Source organism: Nyctereutes procyonoides, unplaced genomic scaffold (genome assembly GCF_905146905.1).
Source record: "Nyctereutes procyonoides isolate TBG_1078 unplaced genomic scaffold, NYPRO_anot_genome, whole genome shotgun sequence".
Classification (NCBI taxonomy): Eukaryota; Metazoa; Chordata; class Mammalia; order Carnivora; family Canidae; genus Nyctereutes; species Nyctereutes procyonoides.
This window is the reverse complement of record NW_026575124.1, coordinates 3,937,614-3,962,745: the sequence shown is the minus strand read 5'-3', so window position 1 is coordinate 3,962,745 and position 25,132 is coordinate 3,937,614. Positions and strand designations below refer to the sequence as shown.

The 25,132-nt window shown below is 52.4% G+C and overlaps 2 protein-coding genes across 2 annotated transcripts; one reads left to right on the top strand and one right to left on the bottom strand.

Moving 5' to 3' along the window:
* Positions 1 to 9,774: 9,774 nt before the first annotated feature.
* On the top strand, positions 9,775 to 25,051 carry SPRYD3 (SPRY domain containing 3). The gene is made up of 11 exons (XM_055336920.1): positions 9,775 to 9,863; positions 11,922 to 12,068; positions 13,498 to 13,573; positions 14,089 to 14,213; positions 14,537 to 14,672; positions 15,531 to 15,716; positions 21,752 to 21,901; positions 22,272 to 22,329; positions 22,973 to 23,092; positions 23,179 to 23,351; positions 23,678 to 25,051. Exons 1-11 carry the CDS (start codon positions 9,841 to 9,843, stop codon positions 23,810 to 23,812), a joined length of 1,329 nt encoding a protein of 442 aa, XP_055192895.1. The 5' UTR covers positions 9,775 to 9,840; the 3' UTR covers positions 23,813 to 25,051.
* On the bottom strand, positions 15,725 to 21,745 carry LOC129517248 (uncharacterized). Its single transcript, XM_055336921.1, has 2 exons — positions 20,552 to 21,745; positions 15,725 to 20,307 (listed from the first exon to the last, which is right to left on the bottom strand). The coding sequence occupies exons 1-2, from the start codon at positions 21,340 to 21,342 to the stop codon at positions 19,869 to 19,871; spliced, it is 1,230 nt and encodes a 409-aa protein (XP_055192896.1). The 5' UTR covers positions 21,343 to 21,745; the 3' UTR covers positions 15,725 to 19,868.
* Positions 25,052 to 25,132: the final 81 nt, after the last annotated feature.

The window sequence follows — 25,132 nt, the reverse complement described above, 5'->3', positions numbered from 1 at the left end:
ATCGGGGTCCCTGCTCAGCAGTGGGTCTGCTTCTCCCTCTCCCTCTGCCCAGCACTCCCCCTGCTTGTGCTTTCTCTCTCTGTCAAATAAAGAAAAACTTTTTTTTTAAAAACAAAATCTTTAAAAGAAAGAAACAACGCTAGGTTTGTGTATATACATGGGTTAGCATACGTATTATCTAACTCCATTCATGTAAGGGTTTAGAGGCAATGGGATCCCAACAGCGGTGAGCACAGCTAGCACCCAGATCTTGGTTTCTAAGTACCATCCTCCAATAAAAGGAAGCAAAACTCCTTCCAGGAATAGCTGATTCGAGGCCTGGTATAGGGAAACAGAAGAGGAGCTAGAGCTTCTTACAGTACCAGAAAGTAAAGAAGTGCTCAAAAAACAAAAGGATGGGAGCGTGTTAGAGACACATAGGAACCACCTGAAAGGACTCTCAAAGGTCAAAGCTGAAAAAATTTTGTGCAACAAATACGTAATATCATACTGGATTAAATACGGTATAAACTAAATATACAAGTGCAGACCGATTGTATTCATTTGCTAAGGCTGCTGTAACAAAGTGCCATAAATTGGGTGGTTCAAAACAACAGAAATTTATTGCTTCCTGGTTCTGGAGACTAGAAGCCCCAAACCAAAGTGCTAGCAGGGCCATGCTCTTTCTGAGACTCTGGGTAGAACCCTTTCTTGCCGTTTCCTCACTTCTAGTTGGTAACCATCAATCCTTGACGTTCCTTGGCTTGCAGATGCATCAGGCTAATCTCTGCTTCTGTAATCACATGGCCATTTTCACGTTCACTACCCTCTGTGTGCATCTACCCAAATTTCCCCTTTTATTTATTTTTTTAATTATTTATTTATTTATGATAGTCACACAGAGAGAGAGAGAGAGGCAGAGACACAGGCAGAGGGAGAAGCAGGCTCCATGCACCGGGAGCCCGACGTGGGATTCGATCCCTGGTCTCCAGGATCGCACCCCAGGCCAAAGGCAGGCACTAAACCGCTGTGCCACCCAGGGATCCCCAAATTTCCCCTTTTAATAAAAATACCAGTCATATTGGATTAGGACCTGCCCTAATGATCGTAACTTGGTTAAATCTGCAAAGACCTTATTTCCAAATAAGGTCACGCTCTGAAGTACTGGCAGTTAGGACTTCAACATTTCTTCTTCTGAGGGACACAATTCAGTCCATAACACTGATATAAACAAGCAGTTGAAGAAGAAAGAAAGAAAGAAAAAGAAAGAAAGAAAGAAAGAAAAAAGAAAGAAAGAAAGGAAGGAAGGAAGGAAGAAAGAAAGAAAGAAAGAAAGAAAGAAAGAAAGAAAGAAAGAAAGAAATCTTCCTTCCAGAAGACTTCCAATGTCTGTAGGTACTCTGTCCTCCAGAAGGCAGAGCTTAACACCTCTCCTGCCTTGGGCTAGACTTGGTGACCATGCTTCTAAAGAATAGAGTACAGGAAAAAAAAAAAAAAAGAATAGAGTACAGGGGTGAAGGGGGTTTTTCCAAGAGTATCGGGGAGAGGGGAGAGAAAAAGAGTATAGTACAGGAAGCAAAAATAGTAACTTCATAGGAGAGACACCAGGCAAACACTAGCTTAACCGTGTGATCAAGGTTAACCTCACCACAGATGTCAGGTGGGTATTCATGTGCCCCTTGATATGATGACATGGAAAGCACTTCACCTCTGTGAATTTCTTCCCACAAATCCATAACCCAATCCAACCACGAGAGAAACATCAGACAAATCCAGATTGTGGGACATTTTACAGGATACCTGGCCTGTTTTCCTCAAGACTGTCAAGGTTATGAAAAGCAAAAAAAGACTGAGAAACTGCCTCAGACCAGGGGAGACTGGGGACAGATGACAATGAAAGCAGTGTGGTACCCTGGACTGAATCCCAGAACAGAAAGAAGACATCGGCGGAAAAATGATCAAATGCAAATAATTTTTTTTTTAAAAAAAAAAGTGGGATTGGGGGGATGCCTGGCTGGCTCAGTTGGTAGAGCATGCAACTCTTGATCTCAGGGTTGTGAGTTCAAGCCCCATGTTGGGTGCAGGGATTGCTTAAAAATAAAATCTTTAAAAAAAAAATCCAAATAAAGTCTGGAATATAGTTTTTCTTTTTTTTTTTTTGGAATATAGTTTAGAGTAATGTACCAGTGTTGGTTTCTTAGTTTTGGCAAATATACTATGGACATGTAAATATTATCTGTGGGAGGAACTGGGTGAGAGGTATTGCGGAACTCTCCATATTATCTTTGCAACTTTGCTATAAATGTAAAATTATCATAAAATAAAAGGCTTATTAAAAATATATATCATAGTAATGGTTTAAATGTTTCTAAACCAACAAATAAACAAAAATTTTATATGTCCTGTACCCTGAGCTGAAGCTACAGAAATAAGTAAGATGGCCCCTGCTTCCAAGGAGATCACAGTCTACAGAGGATGGTCACATGGACAATGATAATCCTAATTAATAATCTAATAATACTTTCTATATGCTGAGAACTACACTAAGCACTTTACATTTAATGCTTACTGCAAGTTTATAAGGTGGGTGATGTACTTAGTCCATTATTAGTCTTATTTATTTATTTATCTTAATTTTTTTATTTATTTATGAAAGACGATGAGGAGAGAGACGAGAGGAGAGAGAGGAGAGGGCATGAGACAAGGGCAGAGGGAGAAGCAGGCTCATGCACCGGGAGCCCGATCGTGGACTCGATCCCGGATCTCAGGATCACGCCCTGGGCGAAGGCGGCGCTTAACCGTGAGCCAACCCGGGCTGCCCCATTATATTTCTTTATAGGGAATCACGGAGTCTTAGAGAGAAGTGTTTGGAGCAGGGTTTGACCCTCACATCTCACTTGAGCCCTCCGTGACTGCCTCATTGTCTCGCCAGCATCCTAGTTATCTTTATCAGTGTCGGGAGGTCTTTACTTTGAACCATCTTTCCTGGGCAAATCCATCCTCCGAAAAGTCCTCTTGTATACATGATTACTTGGATTGTGGAAAACAAGGTCATTTCCACAGAGCATCTGTGATTAATTTCTTAGCTTTTAAGAGGTCGCTACAGGCACATGACTATAAGAACAGTAGGCATCGGAAGGAAGAATAGGAAGTTAAACAGAAGGCATTACCTGGGAGTCTTTTGTTTAATTTTAAAAAATTTCATTTCTTTTTATTTCCTTTATTTATTATTATAATTTATTTATTATGAATACTGGGATCCTAATAGATTGTCTCACTGCCCCAGTTTCAAGCCCGATGCATCTAAAACCACACTGATTCTCTCCTTCCACAAAACTATTCCTTAAGCTTTCCTGGTTTGTCAGGTTCATCACTGTCCTATTTTCCAGTCCATCCTCCACTCTTTGTCTCCTTAATTTACTATTTTGTTGGTTCCCAATTGGTTTTTTGGTTTTTTTATTTTTAAGTAAGCTCCATGCCCCAGTTGAGGAGCCCAAAGTGAGGCTTGAATCAGACTGAGATTTAGACTGAGCTGAGGGATCCCTGGGTGGCGCAGCGGTTTGGCGCCTGCTTTGGCCCAGGGCGCGATCTGGAGGACACGGGATCGGTACCACGTCAGGGATCTGGTGCATGGCGCTGTTCTCCCTCTGCCTGTGTCTCTGCGCCTCTTCTCTCTCTCTCCTCTGTGATCTTCATAAATATAATAAAATTAAAAAAAAAAAAAAAGACCTGAGCTGAGATCAAGAATAGTCAGTTAGACTACACCAAAACCACCCTGGTGCTTTGCCCACCCCCCCCACACCTGGTCTTTTTTTTTTTGTAGGTTTGTATTTATTTATGTATAGTCACAGAGAGAGAGAAGAGGAGAAGAGAGGGACACAGGCAAAAGGGAGATGCAGGCTCCATGCACGGGAGCCCGATGTGGGATTCGATCCCAGGTCTCCAGGATCGCGCCCTGGGCCAAAGGCAGGCGCCAAACCGCTGTGCCACCCAGGGATCCCTTTTTTTTTTTTTTTAATTTTTTATCCCCCACACCTGGTCTTAAAGGGTTTCCATTTCTATGGCCATCCTGATGGTTTGGGGCTCTCATTGTCTTTCACCTGGACCACGCTGATAGTTTCCCACCGACTGCCCAGTTTTCAGATACTACCCACTCTCTACCCAGACTATTCTTCCTGAAATGAAAATACAGCATATGACTCGTCTGCTCAGAAACCTTTAATGACTCCCTAATAACTCCAGGATCAAGTCCAAATCCTGGGTTTTTAATCCACTTGTTCTAAAACCCGTATCATTATCTTACAAGAACCACCCACCCCTTGACCAAATAGGCCCTTTAAATTCATACCCTGAGCTTTTATTCATAATCACACTCCTAACCTTTCCCTCCTTCTCTACCCTTGTATTCTCTAATTTTTATTATGAAGCTGTGGGTGAAGTTGAGTAAGTCTGTTCATCCTGACCCCAAGAAGCTCGCAGTGTCTGGGGAAAACAGACAAGCACATCAACAATGACACTATGTAAGGGTAGGAGGGATCGAGGGCTAAGTGAGACACTGGGAGAAGAACTCAGGTTTGCCTGGAGAAGCAGAGAAGGCTTCACAGGGGAGGCGATGCTTTGGTTGATTCTTGGAGGAGTAAACATTTATTAGGGAAGGACTGAGGGGAAGGCTTCTCGGCAGAGGGAGCAGTATTTGTCTTTACCAGTCATATGGCTGTTGATCACATATCTTCTAGCATCTCTTACAGTTTGTCTTGTGTTTCTAGCAGCTTTTCATTTACTGTATCTTATCTTCTTCTAACTGGCTTCTGGATGCCTTCAGGATAGGGGCCACATCCTCTATTTCCCCTCTATAAAATGTGGGTTGCAATGCCTACTTGACAGAATTACTGTCAGTTTGTTAGCGGAAATTCATGTGAAGTACTTGGTAGGCACTCGGTGTTTTTGTTTTTGTTTTCCTGTAATGAATAAAGTGTCTAACTCAGTTCCCGGCCTACACTAATGTACCTAGCATTTAATGAATGAATGATCCTACCCTGGCTCAAAATCATGTTTACCTCTGAACTCTGTGCTCTGGGAGGCCTCACTGGATGGGAAAAGATCCAGATCTTTCAGCAATGTTACAGCAGGGCAAGGATACTAGCCTGTGAGAGCTAACCAAACAGATGAGGGCTGTTCAATCTGAAGAGGAGGCAGAGACATTCAGATTCAACTCAAGTTCATGACTGCTTATTCACATTTTGCATAATTCTCACAATGTTCCATTACCATGTCTACTTTGCAAATAAGAAGACATATTTAGAGACGTTAAATACCTTGCCAAAGGCCACACAGCTAGATGGTGGGATCCACTGGATTCCAAGTTCAATGCTCTTTTTACTTCAACGTAAAACTTTGATGATTTAGAAAAACAAAGACTTTGGATAAGTTAAATACAGACTTCTTTGCTAAATTATCGAAATACTCAAACCACATGTAATTTCTAGAGCTAGAGAGAGGTTGTTTTAAGGCAAATAAAAAAAAGGAAGGGTAGTCTTATGTTGGGGGTAGGGTGGGAATAAACACAAGAAATGTATAATTATGATATACAGCACAGACTGAAAAAGAAAAGAAGTTAAAAAAGAATTAATAAGATCATAGGTAAAAGGTCCCTGGCAAGTCATGAAAAGACTAGACCTCCTCTTTTTCTCCTTCTTGAGCTGTGAGACTATCCCCAGCCTGAGTCTGGGCTTTCTCCAAAGGCAACCTGGGGCTTTTTGAGGTCTGGGTCCCTACCATTTTGGGCAGGCCAGCTATGCCCTCTTTATAACCTATCTCTGGCAAAGGTGTTGAAGGAAGTATCCCAGGCTCTAATAAAAACATTGATTGTAGCAAATATTTCTTTTTTCCTCCCTAAAATTTTGGCCTGAGAGCCTAGAATTTAATATTAAACAAACAGAGTAAATTTAGGGAGATAGCAATTACATCCTTATACATCACAATAAAATACAGTTGACCCTTGAACAGCATGGGTTTGAAGTACACTGGTCCACTTATACGTGGATTTTGTTTGATAAATACAGTAGAGCACTGTAAATGTATTTTCTCTTCCTTGTGATTTTCTTAGTAACATTTCCTGTTCCCTAGCTTACTTTGTCATAAGAATACAGTATATTATATATATATATATATATATATATATATATATATCATACGAAATGTCTTTTGTTAAATACCTAATCGACTGTTTGTGTCATTGGTAAGTCTTCTGATCAACAGTGGGTTATTAGCAGTTAGGTTTTGGGGAAGTCAAAAGTTATACATAAATGTACTGTGTTTATCAGGAAAAAACCCACATATAAGTGGATCTGCACAGTTCAAAACTGTGTTGTTTGGGGGATCCCTGGTGGCTCAGTGGTTTAGCACCTGCCTTTGGCCCAGGGCGTGATCCTGGGGTCCTGGGATCGGGTCCTGCATCGGGCTCCCTGCATAGAGCCTGCTTCTCCCTCTGCCTGAATCTCTGCCTCTCTCTCCCTCTCTCTGTGTCTCTCATGAATAAATAAAAAAATCTTAAAAAAAAAAAAAACTGTGTTGTTCAAGGGTTAACTACCCTTTAGGAAGGACTGAATAACTGTCTCAGATTGAGGAGACTAAGGAGAGATGACAAGTGAATGTAATGTGAAATCCTGGATTGGATCTTGTACAAGAAAAAGGACATTAGGGGAACAGTAGGCAATGTTTGAAGGAGATCCGTAAATCACTTAACAGTATTATACCAATGTTAATATCCTGGTTTCAACGATTAACCTATGGTAAGATGTTAATATTAGGGGAAGCTGGGCTAAAGTCATGTGGAAGTCCATGTACTAGTTTTGCAAGTATAAGTGGTTTCAAAATTTTAAGAAAATGTATTAATGGATTATAGACTTAATGTAAAAATCTAAAACCATAAAACTTCTAGAAAAAAAAACACAAGAGAACATCTTTGTGACCTCGGGTTAGGCAAAATTTCTTAAATAGAACACCAAAACCACGATTCATAAACTTAAAACTTGATAAATTATACATCTTCATGATTAAGAACTTCTGCTCCTTGAAGGACACTGTTAAATGATGAGAAGACAAGAAGAAATGTAAATCACAAATCTGATAAAGGATTTGAATTCAGAATATATAAAAAACTTTCAAAATGCAATATTAAGTAAGGCAACTCGATTTTTAAAACTGGGCAAATGACTTGCACAGACATGTTCCTTATCTTGATTGTGGACCTATTAGGATTAGTTATGGAGGCCAGCCTCAGGATCTTCATCTGCAAAAAGGAAGTATAATAATATTCGCCAAGGAAGATATATGGATGACAAATATGCACATGAAGATATTCAATATCATTAGTCATTATGAAAATGCAAATTAAGGGCAGCCTGGTGGCTCAGTGGTTTGGCGCCGCCTTCGGCCCAGGGCGTGATCCTGTAGACCCGGGATGAGTCCTACCTTCGGCTCCCGGCATGGGGCCTGCTTCTCCCTCTGCCTGTGTCTCTGCCTCTCTCTCTCTGTGTCTTTCATGAATGAATAAATAAATACAATCTTTTTTTTTAAATTTTTATTTATTTATGATAGTCACAGAGAGAGAGAGAGGCAGAAACACAGGCAGAGGGAGAAGCAGGCTCCATGCACCGGGAGCCCGATGTGGGATTCGATCCCGGGTCTCCAGGATCGCGCCCTGGGCCAAAGGCAGGCGCCAAACCGCTGCGCCACCCAGGGATCCCAATAAATACAATCTTAAAGAGAAAATGAAATGTGTATCCATACAAAGATATGGCATAAATGTTCCTAGCAGCATTATTTGCAACAGCCAAAGATTGGAAACAACCAAACGTCCATCCGTCAACAGGTGAATCATAAACAAATTGCGGCATATCCATACAGTAGCATACTATTCAGAAAAAAAAAATCCAGAATAAACTACTGAGACGTGACACAACACGGACGAATCTCAAGATAGTTATGCTGACAAATAAGAGGAGCCAGACACTCCTCCCCCACAAGAGCATATACTCTGTGATTTCGTTTAGGTAAAATTTTGGAAAATGCAAGCTAAACTAGTGACAGAAAGCAGATCAGTCGTTTCCTGGGGATGAGACGGTGAGAGGGAGGGATTTCAAAAACAGCAGGAACACACTTCTGGAGGTAGTGATATGTGCACTATTTCGACTGCCCCGTTTTCGCTGGTGTATACCTAACTCACCACACTGTACACCTTAAATATGCGGGGCTTATTGCATGTCAGTTATATCCCAATAACGTTGTTTAGTCAAATGGATTTAGATACCAAGCACAAATTGCCAATTATTATTTTTTATTATAAATTAATTTTTATTGGTGTTCAATTTACCAACATACAGAATAACACCCAGTGCTCATCCCGTCAAGTGTCCCCCTCCGACAAATTGCCAATTAAATCCCAAGAACGCCAACAGATTGAGGATTCACCCAAAGGGCCGGGGCCCTGCACCTGGAACCTGAAGATCAGGAAAGGTTGAGTGGAATCACCAACCATCAGTAACATGTTGGGAAGACCTTCTTGTGCCATCTGTCCATTCCATGCCCTAACTAGCTAGCTGGGTTCTGGAAGGAGCCAGGAGAGCCTACGTGGGATGGCCGTGACTCTGGGAGTCGCCCTGGCCTGACTCTGGGAGTTGCTTTTTGGCTGCCTTTGGCAAGAGCTGAGCTGAGGCTTGGGGTGTTCTCGTAATTCGGGAAGAGGAGGTCAAAGAGTAGCAATGAAGGACGCAGGAGATGAGTTGGGGGATTCATGCCATCCAGGGGGTGGATGGGAGCCTAGAGACCACACGGTTCAAGATTCTTGTTTATTTCATTTATCTATTTTTAAACGTTTTGTTTATTTATTCATGAGAGACACAGGGAGAGAGAGAGAGGCAGAGAGGGAGAAGCAGGCTCCGTGCAGGGAGCCCGACGTGGGACTCGATCCCGGGACCCCGGGGTCACGCCCTGGGCTGAAGGCGGCGCCAAGCCGCTGAGCCCCCAGGGCTGCCCTCAAGATTCTTGCTTAGGGGTCGAGCTCAGGCGCACCGAAGGGAGGCCCTGATGCCCTGATGCGGCCTCCGCAGCGTCCCGCGTGCATGCACTCCCCGCGCTGGTTTGCACGACGCCGAGGGGCCGGCGTCCGGCCCAGGGTGTGCACAGGGTGTGCGGGCGGCCGCAGGCGAGCAGGGGCCTCCAAGCAATGAGGGGCGCTGAGAAAGTAGGAGAAGCGCGGAGGGCGAGACCGCGGGCCCAGAGGCCTGGGGGGGCGAGGCCGGGGGGGGGCGAGGGTCCGCCCCAAGGGCCCTGGGGTCGCGGCCAGAGCGTCGGCGCTGCGCGGCGTCCTGGGCCCCGTCCCCCGGGCCGTCCTCCCCGCCTCGGCACGGGGCTGTGTGCAGCGCGGGCAGCACGTGCTCCGCGGGGCCCGGGGCGGCGGCCGGCCTCGGGGTCCTCGCGGTCCTCGCGGTCCTCGCGGGCGGGGCAGGCCGCCCGGCGCTGCTGGGTCGTCGGGACGCTCCCCGGGGCTGCCCTCCAGCGCCGCGCGGCAGCCGCCCGTGACCGCCCAGCGCGCCGTCCGCGCCGCCACGTCGCCGCCTCCCACGCTCCGAACCCGGCCTCGCCGGCCCCTGCCCCGCGCTGGCGCCCGGCTCCGCGGGCCGCGCCCGACCCCGCCCGCGGCCTCCGATTGGCTGCTGCGGGTGCCGGTCGCCCTGCGCCGCTGCGGATTGGCCGGCCCGGCGGGGGGGCGGGCCTCGGGGAGCGTAGGAAGGGCGGGGACCCGGATGTGTGTGGTGGCGGCGGCCGAGCAGCTAGTGTGCGGCGCTCAGAGGCCTATGGATGAGGAGGACGCGGCGGCCCCGGTAGGCGGGGATCGGGGGCGGGGTCCCGGAGGCCTCGGGTGTCCCCGGAGCCGGAGGCGGGGGCGCGGCGGGGTCCGGGGCGGGGCCTGCGCCGCGGTCACGGGGCTTCCCGCCTCAGGACCCTCGCCGGCGGGGCTCCGGGCCCGGGACGCCGCGCGGACGCCCTGACGAGCCGGACGCCGGCCCCCGCGTCTCGGTGTCGCCGGGGCCTGAGGCGGGAGGCGGGGCGCGGGGCGGCTCCGGGCGGCCGGACGCGGGTGTGGGGCGCCGCTGGCGGCCCCCGGAGCCCACCCCTGCGGGCCGCGTGGTGGCGGCGGCGGCCGCGGGGCGGCTGACGGGCGCTGTGGGGCGCGGCGCCGGCTGCCCAGGGCTTGGGCGACAGGAAGAGGACCGCCCGTTTTCCTCACTTTCGGCTTCCGGGAAAAATCCATTCATTCATTCATTCACTCACTCACTCACTCACTCATTCGTTCCTCCCGTTTTCCTCACTTTCGGCTTCCAGGAAAAATTCATTCATTCATTCATTCACTCACTCACTCACTCACTCACTCATTCGTTCCTCCCGTTTTCCTCACTTTCCGCTTCCAGGAAAAATCCATTCATTCATTCACTCACTCTCATTAACTCACTCACTCATTCATTCGTACCTCCCGTTTTTGCTCACTTTTGGCTTCCAGGGGAAAAAAATCATTCATTCAGGGAACCCTGGGTGGCGCAGCGGTTTGGCGCCTGCCTTTGGCCCAGGGCGCGATCCTGGAGACCCGGGATCGAATCCCACGTCGGGCTCCCTGCATGGAGCCTGCTTCTCCCTCTGCCTGTGTCTCTGCCTCTCTCTCTCTCTCTCTGTGTGACTGTCATAAATAAATAAAAATTAAAAAAATAAAACATTTATTCATTCATTCATAAAATCCATCCATCCATCTATCCATCATCCATCCATGCATCCATCAGCTTCACTGGTGGCTTCAACTCCCCTGGTCCTCTTCCACCGCCCTCCTCTCCGCCTTCACTGCTTCCATCCCTGTGGATGCCATGGCTTCGTGGAGCTGCTGCAGCAACCGCCTGCCGAATTGGTTGCTCCTTGGGGTCCTGCTTCTCTTATGATCAGTTCGGAGCCAGCCGCCTGAATGACCTGAACGACCCGATGAACCTTGAAATTTTTATTTATTTTAATTTTTTATTTTTTGAACCTTGAAATCCTATCATTTCCTTGCTTAAAGCCCTCCGGAGGTTGCCCAGCCCACTTGGGATAAGATCCAGATTCCTTAGCGTGGCCCATGGGGCCTCCTAGAGCCTCCTGCTGGCTCCCGCTTTCTTCCCGTTCTCTTCTTGGATATTCCCTACGGACTAGCCACCTTGGCCTGTCTGTTCCTCTGCCATGCCTGCCCCCTTCTGCCCCAGGACCCAACTGCCAGCCGTCCCCTCTGCCTGAAATACTGTTTCTTGGGCCTCTTCTCATCTCAACTCAGATGTCAGCTTAGAGAGGTTTCCTCTGTCCACTGTATCCAAAGTCGTTTTTAGAGTTTGACTCATTATTCTGCGTGACACCACGCGGCTATGTCCTCCAGTGTCCGGCGCTGCTGGGTCCGCGTCTTACCTGTCGTGTCTCCCTGACCAGACTGGAAGTGCTGAGCACGGGTTCCACCCATCTTTTTTTTTTTTTTTTAAGATTTTATTTATTTATTCATGAGAGATACAGAGAGAGAGAGAGAGGCAGAGACACACAGGCAGAGGGAGAAGCAGGCTCCATGCAGGGAGCCTGATGTGGGACTCGATCCCGGGTCTCCAGGATCAGGCCCAGGGCCAAAGGCAGCGCTAAACCACTGGGCCACCTGGGCTGCCTGGATTCCACCCATCTTGTTCACAGCCATACCCCTTGCACCAGGAACAGGGCACGTAGTAGGAGCTCAGTAAACGTTTGCTGAGTGGAAGAATGAGGATGGGGATCATGGCTGGCTTCGCATCCGTCCGGTGCCCTCTCCACATTCTGGGTCAAACAGGCTGAGGTGCTTTGCTCGGGGCCCCACTTCCTTCTCAGTCCCCTTCTTTCCGTGACAGGTTTGTTCTCATGAACAAGATGGATGACCTCAACCTGCACTACCGGTTTCTGAACTGGCGCCGGAGGATCCGGGAGATTCGAGAGGTCCGGGCTTTCCGATACCAGGAGAGGTTCAAGCACATTCTTGTAGATGGAGACACTTTGAGGTGAGTTTAGGGGAGTGCTTCCACATTTTCCTTGCTTTGCCAGATCTTATTATTTTGAGGTTTTATTTATTTATTCACGAGAGACACAGAGAGAGGCAGAGACACAGGAGGGACAAGCAGGCTCCATGCAGGGAGCCTGACGTGGGACTCGGTCCCGGGACCCCAGGATCACGCCCTGGGCCGAAGGTAGATGCTAAACCGCTGAGCCACCGGGGATCCCCATTTTTGCCAGGTCTTAGAGATGAAAAGGGCTTTTTCTGAAGCAGAAGACTGTCTGCACTGTACCGGGAGGGCCTTTGACCCTGGAGGCCTTTCTGAGTGGAGCAGTGTGTGTGGCTACACCCCATGCCCCCTTCTGCCTGTTTCTCTGGGTCACTGTGTTCTGGTCTGTGTTGCAAGCACTCACGACAGAGGTAGGAAGCCGCTGGCGTCTCGAGTTGCCCAAGTGCCTTGTGGGGAAGAGAGGACTCCAGGGGCGTGTGGGGTGTCTGTGTCTCCACAGCCTGTGTGTCGGGTTGGGTCCGATGGAGAGTGGCCGTGGATTCAGAGGCAGTGGATCTCCTGTTTTGGGAAGGATGGTTCTATAGTACATCCTGCCCACCACCCTCCAGCCCTGTGCTGTGTGTGTGTGTGTGTGTGTGTGTGTGTGTGTTTTCTCTTTCTTTTTTTTTTTTAAGATTTTATTTATTTATTCATGAGAGACACACACACACACACAGAGAGAGAGAGAGGCAGAGGCACAGGCAGAGGGAGAAGCAGGCTCCATGCAGGGAGCCCGATGTGGGACTTGATCCTGGGTCTCCAGGATCACACCCTGGGCCTAAGGCAGCAGTAAACCGCTGAGCCACCCAGGGATCCCCTGTTTTCTCTTTCTTTTCTGGCTTGACCCCTTCCCTGACTCCTCCTGAGCCTGATTCTCTCTCAGAGTTGTCCCTGAACCGGGGAAGAAGTAGTGCTTTTTAGCCTGGAGACAAGAAAGCTGAGGTGTGGGGACCGAATAACCATCTTCCAGTCTACGAAGGGCTTTGGTACAGAGGATAAAGACTAGCGGCTCTTCAGCTCCACTGAGGACAGAGCCAGAGGGAAAGGGCCGAAGCTGCAGCATGAGGGATTGAGGTTAGACAAGGTTGTGAGACCCCCCCCCCCATTAGGCAACTAAGCGAGGCTCTGCTTAGTTCTCTTCTCCCTGGAAATGAAGGAGCTGGCCTTGTGTTGGTCTGGCGTGGGTAGGACCCTGGCTGGAGGCAGCAGGAGCGGTAGGTGACCTCAAGTATCTTGTTCTGGTGTCTGTGCAGATGTCCTGAAGTGTGACCTGATGGATTCTCCTCTGTGTTGGCCCTTGTGGGGTTGGGGGGTTGGGGATCTGAGGCCCTCCCCCCAACTCCTGGGCTAGGCTGCTAATGGAACTCCGCCCTCATTCCTCCATCAGTTACCATGGAAACTCCGGGGAAGTTGGCTGCTACGTGGCTTCTCGACCTCTGACCAAGGACAGCAATTATTTTGAGGTGATCAAGGCAGTGGGTGGGCAGAGCAGGGGGTGAGCATGTTAAGCTCCAGGGAGCTCTTTTATTAGATTCTTGATCTGATCCTTTTAATTTTCCCTCTGGGCTGTCTTTTTAGCTGAGAAAAGGGCAGAGGATAGTATGGCGTCTCAGATGAGAGATAGGTGCCCTAGTCCTGTCACCCTGGTCCTTCTGCTCTCCTGCCCCTCAGCTAGGTAGTAGCTTTGACCCGTATCTCAGGCTCTGACCCATGTCCTTTCCCACCTGCTAACCCAAGCCCAGCCTCTGCTCCATGTCCAATCTTTTCCCATGATTTGGAAATGATTTTCTGAGTAATCATGATAAAGTAGGGCCCTAGTCTCCCCAGTTCAGAGTGCCCCGTCTTTTCTCCAATCCGCATGTCTTTCGTCTCTTTGAGCCTCTTTGAGTCTTTGATGTCTGCTCCCCTTCCCCAGCACCCCCAGCAATTCATCGCATTTCTGGTACCTGCTAACTGTGCCCTGCTCTCCTTCCTCCAGGTGTCGATTGTGGACAGCGGGGTCCGGGGCACCATTGCTGTGGGGCTGGTCCCTCAGTACTACAGCTTGGATCACCAGCCTGGCTGGTTGCCTGACTCCGTAGCCTACCATGCTGATGATGGCAAGTGAGTTGCCTCTTGTGGAACCTGACCCCTTTCCTATGGATTCGGGAACCTTAGATACCAAGGACTGCCCTGGATTGCTTCTGCCATTCCGTCACCTATCTTGGCATGTTTTGCGTGGACTTTTCTGATCAGGATGGGAAGGTGGCCTAATAGCTAGACTTGGAGGTTCTCGGACTTAGAGGGGCGGGTGGAGCTCATGTGTGGACACAAGTAGATGCCATCGCAGAGTGACTGGGAGCAGGAAGGTAGGCCCCAGGGGTTTGTGCCGTGGAGAAGTTGGGAGGCCAGGCTTAGGTCCTGTGTCTGTGCTGCTCTGTCCACAGGCTGTACAACGGCCGAGCCAAAGGCCGCCAGTTTGGGTCAAAGTGCAACTCTGGGGACCGGATTGGTTGTGGCATTGAGCCTGTGTCCTTTGATGTGCAGACTGCTCAGATCTTCTTCACCAAAAATGGGAAGCGGGTGAGTGGGAAATTCTGGGTGGGATTTGAGGGGCTTGAAGCCATCTGAAGAATTGTGGGTGTGCAAATGATCTACTGGCTGGGGCTTGCCCAGGGACCCCGAGGCTGAATTCCCATCTCCTTCAGGCCATCTTGAGCTTCTCCTGAAGTCTGCATATAGGAGAAGACACCGCCCCTGCCCAGGGATGCCGGGACATTAGCCTAGAGGATAGATGCAGAGGGGTAGGTTTGTGCAGTGGAGGGTGAGCAGAGATTGTTGGGAAAAGGATCAGGTGATTTAGGGGAAGGTTTTGAGCAGAAAGAGAGGGAGAAGTTACAGCCTGGATGCATAAGCTAGAGGTCCTCTTTGGAGCTTTGACTGGAAGATGTGAGGATATGCCCCTCTGTGCGTTCTTTTGTTTCACTTGTTCTTTCCTTCCCGCTTCAGAGAGAGGCTAGTAGTGGTGAAGAGATGGGTAAGAGCAAGTAGGAGAGAGAGCCCCCTAGCTCTTTACTTCTCCTACCCAGCTCCCTCTCCCACCCTGGGAGGATCGCTGTCCCAGGCATTGGCCACGAGGTTGTCCCTCCATAGGATCCATGCCTCCTCACTTACCTGCTCCAGAACACACTCACATGTACCAAAACCATTCGGCAGCAAGTCAAGAGACTTGCATTTGCCATCTAGCTCTGTGGATACCTTGCTTGGCCAGGAGTGCTTAGCAACTTTTCCATCTTTTCTGTACTTTTGTTTTTCTGTCTGTCTGCGTGTGTGATAATTATTTGTTGCATCATCTCGAAAGTACCCTGGAGAGAATCAGGTGAGCTATAGAAAAGGGAGCCTGGCGGCAGCTCTCTCCTTCCCTTCCTCCCTCCACTCCAGGTGGGCTCCACCATCATGCCCATGTCCCCAGATGGACTGTTCCCAGCGGTGGGCATGCACTCTCTGGGTGAGGAGGTGCGGCTGCACCTCAATGCTGAGCTGGGCCGCGAGGATGACAGCGTCATGATGGTGGACAGTTACGAGGACGAGTGGGGCCGGCTGCATGATGTCAGAGTCTGCGGAACTGTAAGTGAGAAGCATGGGATGCGGTGGTCACTGCCAGGGAGGGCTGGGCCGCACCCCCCGGGCCATATAAGTGTGTCTGAATTGCTTAGAATGGGGAGCAAGGTGGTGTTTCTTGCAGGGTCTTGGGAAATGGCATCAGGGGCCTTGACATGATTCTTAGAATCCAGATCTGTGTTCTCCTTAGTGCTGGTTGTCTCCTTCCCTTCCCTGTCCCTGAGAGCTCAGGTGAGTTGCTTTGCTCTCAGAACAGCAGTAAGTTCTCTTTTGCCTTCTTTGCTTCCTTCTGCATCGGGTACCCTCTGCTGCCCTCTGCACACGTGCCTTTGGAGCTGTCCATTCACTGTGCTGTGGGGCATGTGTGGTCACAAGTCCTACTCCTGCAGTGGGAGTGGGTTTGGGGTCCCCAAACCCACTGTGTTTCTGTTCCAGCCACCAAGTGAGATCCGTTTGGAGTCAGTGTGAATGTCAGTGTCTTCTGTCTCCCCCTACATTTTAATAGACGAGAATAAAGGCAGAGGAAGATTCCATGAGAATCCTTGACTCTCCAAAGTTTGATTTTTTATACATCTTCCCATCATACCTGCTTTGGTCTCTCCTTGGATTTGAAACTTTCTTGGGGGAGCAAATGGACCTCGGGAGAGGAAATTCTTCACATCTACCCTCTATGCCTCGTCCTGGGTTGGGTGTGAGTGGATGCTGAGTCAGGGTGCTGGCCCTGACCTCTGGTGGGCTGCTTGGACCTCCCACTTGGAATTGTCCCTGTGCTGCCCTCCTGCTCCGGCTCAACCTTTTTCTCCACCCTCTGGCCTTCTCACCCCAACCCAGGCTGTTTTCAACTCAGTCTTTGATAGCAAAACAGAAACAGTGGGGGGTGGGAGTAGATTATGAGCCAGGCTCCCCCCATTCTGGAGTTTGAGGTGAGTCAGACTTAGGGAAGATGGACCATGTGCCCTCCTGCTGCTTCTGACACTCTGCACCCCCTCTGGCCCTGGAGTCTGAGGACGGGATGGCTGTAAGCCGGGGGCTTCATATGCCCACTCCCTGACCCTCATCTCTCTCCTTTCTTTTCCCCCTTCCACCATCATTTGACAACATCTACAGAGTTGAATTTGGGACTGAGCCAGGGCGGTGTTCCAGCTCTCATCCCTGACCTCTCCTCAAGAGTGTTTTCCTGGCATCCTTTCCCTGCCTGGACCTGTCCCCACTCTGCCCCCAGCTCCTCCCAGGCAATCTTTTCTAATTGATGTAGGATCCTGTAGACGTTTAAAAATAGCTTTCCTTCCTCTCTGCCCTCCCCCAATGCCCTTAGGTCACACATTGGAGAATTTTTTTCTTTCTTAGACATAAGCTGCGACGTTTGGCTCTTCTCTCAGACCCTCACCCCAGCTTGGGACAGGTGGCAGGGTGGACACACTGTTCCCTGAGCGCCTGGTCCTCTGGGGAAGAGACTGGGCATGAGCCTCTTGAGACTTGTATGCCTGTTGTCTCCTCTTGCCAACTACCCCATCTTCCAAATGAGAGTGACTTACCCAGTTTCCTCCATCCCCACTTGTCTCTTGCCCTGCGCCCTCTTGTCCCTTCTGACCATCCACTGTGTTTCTGATCCAGCCACCAGAGTTGTGTTTCCTGGAGGAGCCTGGGAGAGGTCATTTGGGCCATGCGTGTGCCTCCCATTTCTAAAGACGTCTAGCTCAGCTGTTTCTTCTCTTTGCTCTTCCTGTTTTCCTGTCCGCTCTGTGGGGAGCCTTTCCCTGGGGCCTCAGACCTCTGTTGTTGGTTGGAGCCTGTTTCTACCGTCTTGGGTGACGTTTCCAGTAGAATGTCCTTTAGATCATTAATGGTTTGGGAGAAACTCTGATGCCATCTAGTCCAGGGCTTCCCAGCATGGAGCTGGAGACCGTTACTTGACGTGCAAGATGTTTAGCATCCCTGGCGCCCAGACCCAGGATGACTTAGAGCAACCTCTCATAGTCATTGTGACAGCCCTTTTGTTCCCAGATCTCTTCTGGTGCAGCCGATGAAAAAACAGCCCCATACAGAAGTGAAAAGACTTGTTCAAATGTCAAACAGTGAATTAGCAGCAAAACCAAGCCTGGATATTCATTCTTTGATCCTTTGCCCCTGCCCTGTCCACTCACTACCAGATACATGCTGTGTCCTTCTCCCCAGCCCCCCTTCTGTAGCCTGTCATCTCTCCTCCTGGCCCTTCTTATAAGATGGATCTGGAGTTCCCAGGATTAAGTTCCTACTTTCCCTGTGAGTCTCCTGACCGGTTCCCTTAGCCACAGCCCTTCTAGGTGAGTTTATTGGGCTGCCATGGGACCCTTTGCCTCCTGGGCCTCTCTCTCAGTTTGGAATCTCAGTTATCTTCTCCCTTCTTTCTCACTGGTTCTTCCCACAAAGAAGAGCAAGTTCCTGACCCCCGTTTTTTTGGTTCTGACATTAAATTATGAACAATTTCTTATGTACAGAAAAGTTGAAGAAATGATACAGTGAGCATCCATCATCTACCCACTACCTAGCTTCAATTGTTGTTTTTATACAGACAGACCTGGCTCTTCTTGAATGGAAGTCTTGCCCCTATGTCCTATGGCCTCAGTTTCCCCTCCTAGAGTCCCCCTACCTTTGCAGAGCTATGAGGGTGTTGAAGAATTGCTGCTGTGTTTGCTTAGGGATGGGGGTGTTGCTCCTCACCTCATCCCTGCCCCCAGGCCTTGCAAAGTGAGGTCATGTGTGGAGGGTGGGGGGCAGGAGGTAAAGCTGGGGGATTAGACTCATTCTGTCTTTGTTTCATGCACATAGCTCCTCTGACAACTCCTTAGTGACGGGGCAACAGCTTTGGTACACAAAGAGGGGTGATTGAGGCCCCACCCTCCAGGGGTCCTCCCGGACCCAACCCAGGAGGAGACCGTGTTGGGGCCTGAGCTGGCTGGTGGGGAGCACGTTCTGGGTTCCTGCTTCAGCTGCTTCTAGGCCTCAGGGCACTGAGCCTTGCTCCTGTCAAGAGGGATTAGGGTCTCTGCTGGCAAGAGGAGGAGGGCGGGTACCAGCGGGAGAGAGGAGGCTGGGGTGGTGCTGTTGGTACCAGGTGGGGGTTGGAGTGCAGGAGGCTCTTTGCACTTGCCTCTGCAGCCTCAGCTCTGTGCCCTCCAGTCCACCTGTCTGGCCTTCCAAGGCCTTGTGGGTGTGGGGAGGGAGGCACAGGAGTCAGGGGGGCTTGAGAGCCCCAAGGAAAGGGCACCCCTCCCCCCATCAAACGTGTAGGGGACCCATCCGCTGGGCATTGTTGGCTGGGCATTGTTTGCGGAGAAGCACTAAGAGGGGACTGCTGCTCGGAGGGGATAGAGTAATCTGGGGCATGCTCCTCTCTTAGGGGGAAAGGTGACGGTTCTGGGAGCCTCAGAGGCCATTGTAGTTGGAGGTAAGGGCTGAGATGGAGGGCTGTTTCCTTCTGCAGTTGGCACGTCTGGTCTTTTGTAGCTTTGGGGTGACTGTTAAGCATTTAAGCATTGGCCAGCTGGTGTGTTCCGGTCTAGACCCCACTTCCTGATTAGGGAAAGGCAGACGCGTAATGACCCCCGGCACTTGCCGCACTTCATTTAGTCTGTTTGGAAATGCGGGTGGTAGTAACCCTCTTTTACTGGTGAAGAAACAGGCCTAGAGCAGCCAGTCACTTCCTCAAAGGGGCTCGTAAGTCACAGGAGTTACTGTGTGATTGTCTTTCCAACTGAGGCTTCTGAGGCGCAGATTGAGGGACCAGCGTGGAGATTGCGGTGGCCCCGATCGGATCGGGGCTGACCTCCATCCGCTCTGTCTGAGGAGGGAGGAGTGAACTGGAGCCAGGCTGTCGGGGAGGCCACAGTGCCCACCTGCCCCCGGAAGTGCTGAGAAAGCTCTGGATGACTCCTCTGAGGACTCGGGGGACATCACTGGGCAGGAGGGGAGAGCAGCTGAGGGAGGAGCAGAATTCGGGCAGCTTCTGCCCTGAGGGGTGGGTGTCCCTCTCGTGCGGAGGGCAGCATTTGCAGGGACCTGGCCTCCCAGCTGGCAGCCGTCTGTCCATCTGTCCATCCGTCTGCCTGTCTGAGCGCTGTGCCGGCTGGGGAGTGGGTTTCAGAGTCCCACCGTCGTCTGCTTCATCCTCCTGACCTTTTAGCTGGAGGAAGCGTCCCCACCCTGTCCACAGACAAGACTGCAGCGGCGGCCCTCCTCAGGGCTGAGGCCTAGGGGATGGTTGGGCGGGTTTTTCCCAAGGATCAGGAGCTGGAGCGGCTGGCTCTTGGCTCTGGGAGTGGAGAACACTGTGTTTCCTACACCGAGGCCAGTTGGATGGAGTGGGTCAAGGGCAGCTGTGGGGTCCCCCACCCAGTTCTGCAATGTTGGCCGGAGAGGGTGGGCTGGGGGCTGCTCTCGCTGGGTGGAGTGTAAGCCAGTGAATGTGCACCAGGCGCCACCCCTCCCGCTTGTGGGGAGACTCAGAGGAGGAACCCAGGCTGAGCTGAGAACACAGGGGGCCGTGAGGGGAATTCCAGCCGCACGGGCCTTCATGAGCACCCTGAAAGTCAGAAGATGGCCTGCCAGGGACCCCGTTCTGCAGAAAGAAAGCAGTGTGAGCCAACGGAGGACACCTGGGCTGGGGCGTAAACATGCAAGGGCCAGCATAACCCGAAACAGAGAGGGTCGTGGCTGGAGGAAATTGAAAAAGAGCCTGAGTGTGGATGTAGGAGGTTGCCCTGGTTGTCGTCTGGCTTTTCCCCTGGTTGTCGTCTCCCCCCCCCCCCCCCCCGCCCCGTTCCCACCTCCAGGTGTCTTTTGGAGAGGAGGGGAGGATGGACCTGGGGTGGTGGGGCTCTGGGGAGCCAAGGCTGAGCACGGACCCAGTCCTTCTGGTTCCTCTCTGAAGAAAGTGGTGAGGATGGAGGCCCTGCGTCTGGGGGTGTCCCAGAGACACACACAGGCTTCCACGCTGGTGCAGGCGAACGTAATTCCTTTCCTGTTCAGGCAGGAGTTCTTTGGTGGTGAGAGGCCAGGGTCCAGAGGCTTGCCAGGGATAAGTGGAGGAGGTCCCCAGGCAGTGTTTTCTTCGGGGCTGGAGGGGCTGGAGGAGCTGGAGTAAAGTCTTGAGGGGCAGTTTGGCTAAATAAAAAGGGATTAAGGACTCCCAGGTGATGCTAGGGTGGGGCAAGAGGGGATGGGGTTGAGTCAGAACCCCACCGTTACCATGACAACTGATAAATAAATCCTCCCAGCTTGGGGGTTGCCGCCCCATCATGCCCAGGCAGGACCATTGTGGAACCGAAGAGCCCCAAGAGTCCATCAGTCGCCTCCCCTCTGCCCCCGCCCCCCCACATCCCTGTGCTATGAGAGAGCTGCGGGGGGCTGTGAACAGGAAGGCTTGCCTTCGTGTCTTCTCCCGCTGCCGTCTGTTAGGTAAAGGAGTAGAGCCGGTGGTTCTGGGTTCCCCGGCTCCCCTCGGCAGCCCCCCGGCCCAGCTCTGTCCAAAGCCAAGTAGAACAGCCCTGAGGCATTCTGGTACTCCCATCCAGGCACGTTGGTTTCTGAGCTCTCCTCTGCTCCTCAGACATCTGGAGCTGCCACCTACCCTCTGTGCCCTCCCTGTCCCCATTAGGCCCCTCCAGGGGTCCTCTCTGCGCCCAGGGCCCCCAGGGAGGCCTTGTCCAGCAGGTGCTCAGGGAGGGGGTGCCGGAGCCTAGAGGCCCCCAGCATGGCCACTGGCACCCGGCCGCCTGGTTGCTGCGCCGCTGCCCACTTCTCTCCCGAGGCAAGGAGAGCGTCTTCGGCTCAGATGGCAGGTGGCTGCGGGGCCCGGCCCTCCTGCCCCTGCCGCCACCTTTGCTACCCACACTGCACCCCATTCTCCCATGCCTGCCTAGGACATTGGGGCCCACGATGCGCCTCTAGGATCCTTTCCCTTTTGGCGAGAGGTTTTGTTGGACCCAGGAAACTGCTCTTGAGTGCCTTGGGACCAGGTTTCTGGGGCAGGTGTCATTCTGCCCTCGGCTCTCCCCCCGCAGCTGCTGGAGTACTTAGGCAAAGGCAAGAGCATCGTCGACGTGGGGCTGGCCCAGGCGCGGCACCCGCTGAGCACCCGTAGCCACTACTTTGAGGTGGAGATTGTGGACCCTGGAGAGAAGTGCTACATCGCATTGGGGCTGGCCCGGAAGGTGGGCACTTGTAGAGCTGCTCTGCTCCGGGGCTGGCGGGATGGGGTCCAGAAGCTCTTAGGAAAGTTGGGGGGAGGTGGGCAGGCTGTGGAGGGAGGGTCTTAACCTGGGACAGAGCCCCCTCCCCCCATGACCTAGGACCCAATGGAAGGTCGGCCTGAAGGTGGGATGGGGCGGCCTGCAGCCCTGGCTGGGAAAGCCAAGCGCCCTCGTCCCCCTCCCTGCTTCCCTGGCTTCTCTAGTGCCCGAGAGGCCACAGGGTTGTGAACAGCCATCTGTCTGAAAAGATTGAAGGTTCACACGCCCTCTCTCCTGTCCTCTTTCCGCACATGGTACCTACCATAGGTTTTCTTTTTCCTTCTTGGTGCAGGACTATCCCAAGAACAGACACCCTGGCTGGAGCAGAGGCTCTGTGGCTTATCATGCAGGTGAGTGGGGGCTGCCCTAGAGCTGCGGGGTATGTGGAGGCATAGACACGCCTGTTTCTGACACCCCCCACCCCCCCGCGGATGGTCTCCCCTCCAGCCTCTGGCAGGGGAGACTTTCCCCGGCTGCTGTCTCCTCTCCCTTTCCCAGGCTGGTAGTGCTTTCTCCTGATTTTCCTCGTAGCCTGAAAAGCCAGGGGAGCCGAACAGGGGCGGGGGATCTGGGCCCAAACTGGACATTCCAGGCCTCTGAGTTGGCTCCCTCTGCGCCTTCTTGTAGATCCTGCCTTTTTTTTTTTTTTTTTGGATCGGCTTGATTTCCTTTAGGGCTCTCTTTAGAAAGCAGTTGCCCTGAGCTCCTGGTGCCACCCCTGTCCCTTCCTCAGCCCTCTCCCTCTCCCTCCAGCTCCCTGAGGGAGTCTGTCCCTCAGCCCCTTCAACAGAGTGTCTTTTTTTTTAATCTGGGGCCTCTTCCTATTTCTGTCTCCATTTTTGTTTCACCTTGACACCCCCCCCCACCCCTGGGGGGTGCAGAGAGGGAGGCAGGCTAGCATTCTGCTTGAAGCAGGGGCCTCTCTGTGCGTGGGGGCAGAGCGTCAGCCCCTCCTTCGGGTGTGAGTCTCCTCTTCTCCCCTCCCTTCAACAGATGACGGGAAGATCTTCCATGGCAGTGGTGTGGGGGACCCCTTCGGGCCACGCTGTTACAAAGGGGACATCATGGGCTGTGGCATCATGTTCCCCCGGGACTACATTCTGGACAGTGAGGGTGAGTGGGTTGAGGGTGGCCGGCCAGGCGTGTCGGGCCGACGGTGGGGGCAGCACCACAGGGGCTCACGTTTCCCGGCCTCCTAGGTGACAGTGATGACAGCTGTGACACAGTGATCCTGTCCCCCACTGCCCGTGCCGTCCGGAACGTCCGCAATGTCATGTACCTGCACCAGGAGGGAGAAGAGGAAGAGGAGGAAGAGGAAGAGGAAGAAGATGGGGAAGAGATTGAGCAAGAGCATGAGGGCAAGAAAGTGGTGGTGAGTGGGGCGGGTGTGGGGTGGGGGTTGGACTAGGGTTCCTGGGTCTGGGGGGCCTGCCCCTCGGGGGATAGGATGGGAGCCAGAGCGCTTGGAAGAGGGGAGCCCTGGCAGGGGCTGCTGTTCTGAGGAGCTACGCGCCCCTGGGCCGCGGTGGGACCTGGTTTCCAGACGCCCCCTAGTGGCCACTTCCCACATCATGCTGAGGCTCCCCTTGGGAGGGCCTGGGTGGGGGGTTGCCCTGGGGTCCTGCCTGTGTGACTGTGGCATCAGCAGAGGAGGCCAGAGCCAGCCTGCTCCACTCCTCGCCTTGCCTCTACCCCCAGGTTTTCTTCACTCGGAACGGCAAGATCATCGGGAAGAAGGATGCTGTTGTACCTTCTGGGGGCTTCTTCCCCACCATCGGGATGCTGAGCTGTGGGGAGAAAGTCAAAGTGGATCTGCATCCCCTAAGTGGCTAGGGGCTTCTCCCCTAGACCTGCCCTGCCTCCTTTCCCTCGCCCTTTGCAGAACCAGGTGCCCAGTTCCTGCCTCCCCCCCGGGTTTGCTTACCCAGCAGGCCCCAGGGAGTGCGTAGCCCCTCTGCCTCTCCCGGACAGGTCCCCGCCACGCCCCTCTGTGCCCACGTTCCTGACCTGTGCCATCCTGACCATCAGTCAGTCTTGGGCCTAAGTCCCTGGTTGGAAAGGAACAGGCCCAAAGGATGGTGTTGCTATACTGGTGGGTCCCCCTCGCTTTGGCTGGTGGACTCCCGCACCCGCTTTTCCCCACGGGCCGTGCAAGTGGAGAGGAGTGGGCCCCGTCTCAGCTGCTATTTGGGCATGAGGCTTTGCAGAGGGTGGAGTAGAGACTGCCCACTCCCCTATTTATCACAGTATTTCTCTTTGCATCTTCTCTTTTTTGTTCTTGTCCTCATCGTGTGGACCGGTTGCTGCTGTCGTCCCCCCTGGCTGGGCTAGGGGGGCTCTCCCGGGCCTTCCCTCTCTTTCCACTGACTGCTGTCCCAGGAATGCTCCTCCGGGGTCTCCGCTCCTTCCCCTGACAGCCCGCTTGCTCCCTCGCCGCCTGCTCAGGTGCTGTAGAGTCCCACAGAGAATCTGGGTCTCCGGCTCCCCGCAGCCGTACACACCTAGGTGGGCGTCCGTGGTGTGTTTAATGGAGTGAGAGGGGCTGCTCGGTGAGGGGGCTGGGCCTTGGCTCCCATTCCCTCCTGGCCATCCTTGGGCTACCCGTGGCACCCCGTCTCTGGTTCCCTGGGCTGTAGGCAGAGTCCAGAGCGGTCTCTCCTGCCGTGGTGAGGCCGAGCCCCCAAGAGCCGTGGTCGTGAGCCCAGAGGGCAGTGTGGCCCCTCGCCCCCGTTCCCTGCCCCACCCAGGCCCCAGCTTGCTGCCTGTGCCAGTTGCCTGTTTTGCCTCAGTGTTTGATTCTAGCACTTACATGTGTCCTCCCCGGCCAAGCCCTCCTGTCTCCTGCCGCCTGACCCCGACCCCCTTCCCATACAGTGACTTCTCCTGGGAGGAAGAGGGGGCAGGAGCTGTTAGCCTTGGTTTGCACAGAGTGGGTGGGCCTTGGGGAAAGGGGGTGAGCTGCTGTGTGGCTGGGGTCCCCCCTTCGGCCCTCCGCTACGATGTATGAAATGTATGTACAGCCCAGAGATGTTTATACAGCCAATAAAGACGGAGTTTCTGTATTTATCAGTACAGTCTGGACAGGGGCGTCCTTTCCAGTCTATAGGGCAGGGGCAGGGCTAGAGGCTAGAGGTGGGCGCAGCTGAGGCAGCT